Here is a 7,354-nt window from a genome sequence, read left to right on the forward strand (position 1 = left end):
TTCTAGAGAGCAAGGGCAAGGACTTCTTTCCTGCTTGACATGTACATATGTCTCAGCTAGTGTGATTTTACTTGTGTCTGTGTGTAGAAATAGCGAAATAAATCAGTAGATTAAATGTGTGAATTGTAATGTACATTTCAATGTATTTTATGCTTTTCTGAATTTTGTCTGCATGCTGCTGATTGGCTTCTACAGTTTATGGGAGATTTGCTGTTTTTATTCTTAACACATCTTTTCTCCACTGTTGATCCCTGGGCATGTCATAAGAAACAGGACTGGAATTTGTTCTGTTTACTGAAAAGAAAAATATTTATATCTGTTTCTTTTTAATAAAAAGCCAAGCCAGTTGACTGTAAAAGATTGCATGTGGTCCTAAACCTCTACTGCTGTTGAAAATGAGCCATCCTTAAGAGATTAATTTATTTTAACCATAAATCCTTCTTTCAGTATTTGTTTACAGACAAAATGCTTTTCCTTAATTCTCACATTCCTTTCATTGTCTAATCCTTCTTCCTTCCTTTTCTTACCAAAACACAAAGTGGATTAAATTCTGGAAGAATCCTGTGACCTCTTCAGGGTGCAAAACTAACTTTGGCTATTAGCAAGTGTCATGGTGTTGTAATTATTTAGTCACCACAGGTTTAATCTATCTGCCGCTGTGTTCAGAATCAAATTTCACAACTCATATGCACGACATGATTTTCCCTTCCCTCCCATTTCCCTGCCATCCTTCCAGTACTGTTTTGTACATGAAGATGATGTTCTCTGGCAGGGCTGTGTGTTGAATAAAAAGCACATTCCCTATCTTCAGCCTGTCCTCCCTGCGTGATACACACCTGCTGTATGAATCAATTTCTCTACAGCCGCACTTTTGCCCTGCAACCCAAGGGAAGAAATCTCATGCACGGAGAGTGTGGGCTACTGAGGGGTTATGTGTGTAGTGGCACATTTGAGAAACAAGAAGAAGAAAAGCAAAGGGTGAGATAAAGCCTGTGTGCCCCCTCAGTATGACATTAAGTGCATGTTTCTGCACAGCATTCTTCTCCTGTTGTCCGTGTAGGCAGCCGCAGCCCCACTCGCCACAAAGCCACCATTGTCCCCAGGGGCTGGGTTGTTCTCGTGTGGGGGCACAGCGGGAGGGAGAGACAGTGATGAGAGATGAATGGCCTTAGTATTTGTTGGTAGTTTCAACCTCATATGTAATCAGTTTCTCGGGGTTTCTCCTTTTTTATTTGGAAATCTTTATTTCTTGGTACTAAAGATTAAAGGTACTTGCTTCTCTTGCGCTCCTTTCTGACTTTTCCCTCCTGGTTACATTTTCTCTGAGGAGGCAAGAAAGAGTTGTTTTACATCAGGAAGCTGAAAAAATACAAAACCTTAGAGAGAATACTGTGTCAGAAGCATACTGGTCAAAAATAAAGCCAAAATAAAAGTTGTGAAACACAAGAGTGATATCTAGTGTAAGTGTCACACATGCCAGAGCTGTCAAAAACTTTTAGTGGTGATTGATGGAAACTCTATGGCCATCACCTAACCACCAGAATTATTCTTAGTCCTGTGCCAGGACTACAAAAAGCCATGGGGGCTGCTGCTGTAGTGGGCACTGCTGGGACGAGGACCTGGAGGATGGTGGTGATGGCCATGGCATGGCCCAGAACTAGGCACTGGCTCCATGGAATTGAGGAAAGTAATCTGCTGCTAACATGTGAGCCATTTCTGTGTTTTAGTAGGAGTAGCTAGGGCCATGCAGAAACCTGTGTGGTTTCTATGTGCATGACCATTTCTGCAGCAGGACATTCACTATAGATTCTTTTTATGAAGAGTATCTCTGTGTCTGTTTGTGTATTGGCTTGCTCAGTCTAGTCCCAATTCTTACCTGAATATTTCTGTGATATGTATACATTAAATAATAGAAGGAGGATGTGATGGTGTTTCTATTTCCATTTAATTTGTATAAAGTTGTCTTTTGCAACGATGCTTTCTTAACTTGAAAAGTAGACTTCTGTCAATCCTCTATTGTTAGGATTTTAACTGTATTTGTGATGCCTATCATTACTAATGTATCATGTTTGACAAGTGACCACTGTGTATTTTGCTATTATCAGCTAGTGCACATTCATATACAAGATTCTGCTTTATTTTTATGTGTTAAAAATTTTAAGCAAATGTGAGCAAGGAAATAATAATAATTATAATAATAATAATAATAATAATAAATCCATATTTATTTATTCTTAGGTACTTTTCAATGTATCAATTACAATGAAAGGATGTCATACAACGGGAGGAAGAAAATATGCCATACTTAAGCCTATTGGTTTCAATGAAACTGCCATTGTTAATGTGCAGCAAAGCTGTGCCTGCCAGTATGGAGACAGCACAGGGCACAAAAGAGTGTGGGCTGATGAAACTTCTACTGAGAGCAAACAGTCCCATTGCAGTGACAATAACTGTAGCTCTAACAGAGACACACTTTCCTCAGAGCAATGCAGGCAACACCAGGACCAACCCATCTGCAGTGGTCAAGGAAATTGCATAGATGGAAAATGTTTCTGCTACAAAAACAAGCTAGGCAAGGTATATGGCAAGTACTGTGAAATGGATGATTTTTCCTGCCCCTATCACCAGGGAAACTTATGTTCTGGTAAGTTGCAGCATTTATGTCTGTATTTTCTGAGGCTAATGTATATGATGCAGCTGAAAACAGTGATATAAGGCTGTCAAGAACAAGAATTGTTTGTGCAGAATTAATGTGGGCAATGTCCTGAACATCTTGTTAGGAATTCACACTCCTGGGCTCTCTTCACCACAGGCATAGACACTGTCTTCTAAATTTCACCACTGTTTTCCAGGAAATATATTGATTTTTTTCCCAAAGTTTAGCTGTTTTAATATTTAAATCTCAAAATTCTTAATAAGTAATAATACTGATTTCTCAAACAAAAAGTAACATTTATTCCAGAAAGCTAGTTTATACATTTCGGCCTAACGGGAATACGAGATACTGAGAGATTAGGAAGGAATCGTAGCTTCCAGGTGAGGTTCTGATTTTCTACCACCCTAAATCAGTCCTGTGAGAGATACGGTGGCACTTGATTTCAAATACTGGTATAGACACAAACACTGTTTGGAATGCCTGCTTCAGAAAGAAGACTCTTAAGTGAAACAGAATTGTTAGAAATTCTTATTCTTTTTGTAGTCTGCTTTATGGTAGAGAAGAGGAAAAAAAAAGAGGAAAAGGAAAAGGAAGAAAAGGAAAAGGAAAGGGAAAAGGAAAAGGAAGAAAAGGAAAAGGAAAAGGAAAAGGAAAAGGAAAAGGAAAAGGAAAAGGAAAAGGAAAAGGAAAAGGAAAAGGAAAAGGAAAAGGAAAAGGAAAAGGAAAGAACGTGGTCTGTGCACATGAACTTGATACTCCTTCCACTGAATCTTGCTGTTTATTTGAATGGAATGTTTTTTTGCTAAAGAGAAGTTTGTTTAGTTTGCCTAAAGACTATTTTCCTGGTCATTGCATAATTCCTAATCTCCATTGTTTTGATCCAAGGCAAAAGAGAAAAATTTTAGTAGAAGGTTTTAGGGTGACATCATAGTAGCAACTTTTGCTCAACTTAAGTAATGAACATCAGCCTTCAATATTTATCATCCCAGTAATTTCAGTCCAAGATGTTAACTTAAAAACTAATTAGAAAGTCCAGGTCTAAATTTGCTCTGTTTAAGGTAAAGCACAAGCAATACAAATGTATCCATCTAAAAATTTATTTTCTATGTTTTCATGGAAGCATATGACTCCAGACTCTCTATGTTGTAGGTAATGGTGAATGTGAAGGTGGTAAATGCAAATGCTTTGCTGGCTGGGAAGGTGATCATTGCGAGTGCTCATCACAATCAGCAAAGTACTGCCTGAATTCAAAGGGCCAGATTTGCAGTGGAAGAGGAAAATGTGTATGTGGAAAGTGTGAGTGCACAGATCCAAGAAGCTTTGGCCGTTTCTGTGAATATTGCCCTACTTGTAACAAAGCCTGTGAAGAAAACTGGTATGTTTCTTGTGCTAGACTTGACTTTTTCACTCCCTAGTGTTGAAACATGAAGAAATATTTTTGCTTGGTAGATGCTGTATTTCTTAGCTATTTAGATTGTAGGAAATTGGTACAGTTCATACTTGATACTTCTTTGGGTAGTTGGATTCACACTGGCAATTCAGAGAATTGCATGTTGGCATCTATTTTAACCATTTCATGCTTCATATGAAATCTTCTGGGTAGGAAATAAAACCATAAATTTGTATTTTTAAAAATGGAAAATTGATCCTACTTTTGAATGCCACCAAGTCCAATAAGAGTCTCCACATTTGTTTTTGCACACTCCTTATGCTTCTCAGCTGAAAGAAGGAAGTGTGGAACTAGAGCAGTGCCTGTGCAGTGTCACTGCCACTGATCAGCAGAGCAGAGCTGGTCTTACACAGAGAACAACATTCTTCATTGCAGTTTTAAAACACTTAGTCTTTGCCATGCTGGCCTTAAAGCACATCATTTTTCCTTATCCATGTAAAGGAAGGGACAGTGTGGAGGTTGAAATGAGCAAGCCCAGGAGGAGAGAAGCTAGACCAGGCTCTCAGTGGTGCACTGTGTGGTCCTGGCACAGAGAGCAAATGAAGCCCTTTCCTTGGGCACGGCTTTTCTGCACCCTCTCATCATGTAATGTTCTGCATCTCACTGTGCCGAGGGTGAAAGATCAGCCTTTTGTTGGAAAGGTCATTGTGCTCTAAACAGAATCATTGTTTATTTGTATTAATTTCAATTATAGCTCATCTGGTGAAAATGTTGGAGAGCCAAGCTTGGCCACATCTGGCAAGGTTGCTGCTAAGAGTTCACTACATAGAATGCACTTAGCCTTTCTGGCTTACACTTGTTCAAAGTCACTGTAAAATGCACGCCTTTAGTAAATTCAGAAAATGGCGTATCTTCATTAAAAATCCATCTAGGGCTTTTTTGGAATCTCTTGTGATTGACATCTTGTGATGTCTGTCTCCTGCAGGGCTATACAGTGAAGACAGTAAGACTGAGAGCATTGCCTTCCTCTTGTGCTGCTCTCTCTAAACTGCCCAGCAGTGCAGACTTACTTGGCTTTGTCTTAACATAGCATCCAAAACTTATTGTCAAAGCTGTGTTTCCTCCCCCTATCTCTACCCTTCAGTTCCAGCATGCATCCTAATCAGATTGATAGGTAAGGAAGGACTAGAACGGAACTGGAGGCTGAAAGCTGAAGAAAGGGTGCTGGACCTTAGCTACACCCTGTGGCAAACTCGCATCTCAAAAGGCAGAGCAGGGATTGGATGAAGGTGGCTCAAAGCCAAAGACGTTTGAGTTTACAACTTCCAACTAGTTGGTTCTGAGAAGCACCAGAGGGATAAAATGCTGAGAGAGGCATCACATTTCAGAAAAAAAATAAATAAATGTCACAATGTTTTTACTAACAACAGGAAAGCATTATGTGTAAGCACTACGTCAGCTTGTTGATAAGATCTCTTAAAGGGGAGTGCAGAGAAAGACATAGGTTTTTAATTATATTTTTTATTTTACAGGAACTGTGTTCAGTGCCATCATTCTAACAACTCATCTCAAGCAATACTTGACCAGTGCACAACCTCATGCGCTTACCTACTGCATTATATTGACCACACTTCAGGTAAGTGGCATTTTCTAGGTAATTTTAATAAGAGATTAAAATCTATTGGGATTAGTAATTGAATTTGCCAGTGTTAAAACATCTTTCAGAAGCGTGTCACATTATTACAATAGCAAACAAAGAAAGCAGGGAAAAGATAAAAATCATTTGTAGCTTTGGGGAAAGTAAAAGATAAATAATAACAGGAAATACGAATGACAAGTTCGGTTTTCCCAGCTCCTTGAGAAGTGACATCTAATAATGATGAATCCTGCCTGAGCAATGCTTAAAGAAATAATTATAAAAATTTGTTATGACATCTGTATGTTTTATTACTTTGAATATGCGTATATTATTTGACATTACCAGAAACAAGAAAGAAGTGGAGTGTTTACCTCGAGTTCAGTAATGTTTAAATGTTCCTTTCAAGTATAAAAAACTACGGTTATGAGGGCTGTGGAAGACTAAAATCTTTTTTAATAAAATTTCATAAAGTAATCACTCCATACAGCAAAAAAAATGCAGGTAAATGGTTTGTCACTTAACATTTATATAAATGTTTTTATACTACAGTTCATAAAAGAGGAAACTAACTGTGAATACTTTTTTATAACTTTAGTATTAAGGAAAGCTTACTGTGTTAGTCTACCAGTGAGGAGAGCACTGGAAAAGGATTCAAAAAAACACGTTTTCTTTCATATTTTACCAGTGATCTTTACTGTCGTCTTGTGAAGATTAAATTCTCTCCGTCCCAAACATCTCTAATATTTCATCCTCTCTATTTTAGCTATAAACTCACTCTACAGAGAATTTGTGATGGGCAATACAATGAAGCCTGAGTCTTAGTTCTGTAGATTAAAGGAATAATAGTTTCACTATTTTTCTACAATGGATCTTAATCTGAGTTGCCTTTCTTGATATGCCCAACTTTAGAAGCTTGCATATTATAACTTTTCCTCTTAATTTCCCTTAATTTATTTTCTCTTAATTTTTATCAGGCTCGTGTTACATTTATACAACATTACTAAGCAGTGGAAATATGCCTGTGTTAGAGGGATGTCCCAGTTCCATACGTTAGGCTTTACCCTTGTGTTTTCCTTTTGTTGCAGATTGTTTCTCTGGACGAAGCTACTTTAGAGTATTTTCCATAATCTTTATAGTTACCTTTCTGATCGGGTTGCTTGTTGTCCTTATCATCAGGCAGATAATTCTGCAGGGGAGTAGCAATAAAGTTAAATCTTCATCTGATTACAGAGTATCTACAACAAAGAAGGTAATTGATTTCAGAGCCATCATCTTCAGTAATCTTTTTCTTGCATATAAAAGTTAGCTAATTGCTGATAAAACTTGTATCTTCTCCTTCAAGGATAAGATGTTTTTGCCTACAGTTTGTACAAGAACAGTAACATACAGACGTGACAAACCAGAGGAAATAAATATCGACATCAGCAAGTTGCGATTAAATGAAACTTTCAAGTGTGAATTCTGAAGACTGCAAATGTCTATTTCCATCATGCTCGACTTTTAAAAAGCTACCTTTTGTACTCTGTGGGAGTCTTGACTGTTGCCATATGGTTTTTTGTTGTGCATTTTGTTGAATACTGTAACAAAGTGACATGTAAACATATTCACATTATGTGATTATGTTTGGAACTATAGCTGCTGTATTTTTTAAAACTTTTTTTGAAAGAGA

At 37.7% G+C, this 7,354-nt stretch overlaps 1 protein-coding gene across 1 annotated transcript in view; it reads left to right on the plus strand.

The window, feature by feature from the left end:
- Positions 1 to 7,150, plus strand: part of ITGB8 (integrin subunit beta 8) — a gene marked incomplete at both ends in the record, with an annotated part of 41,515 nt that extends 34,365 nt beyond the window's left edge. The window contains 5 exons of the mRNA XM_082284799.1: positions 2,239 to 2,644; positions 3,806 to 4,031; positions 5,579 to 5,682; positions 6,771 to 6,934; positions 7,028 to 7,150. Of these exons, the coding sequence (XP_082140925.1) occupies positions 2,239 to 2,644; positions 3,806 to 4,031; positions 5,579 to 5,682; positions 6,771 to 6,934; positions 7,028 to 7,150 (1,023 nt within the window). The remainder of the gene's footprint in view (positions 1 to 2,238; positions 2,645 to 3,805; positions 4,032 to 5,578; positions 5,683 to 6,770; positions 6,935 to 7,027) is intronic.
- Between the last annotated feature and the right edge of the window lie 204 nt (positions 7,151 to 7,354).

This window comes from Coloeus monedula (genome assembly GCF_965178545.1).
Source record: "Coloeus monedula genome assembly, chromosome: 1".
NCBI classification, from domain to species: domain Eukaryota; kingdom Metazoa; phylum Chordata; class Aves; order Passeriformes; family Corvidae; genus Coloeus; species Coloeus monedula.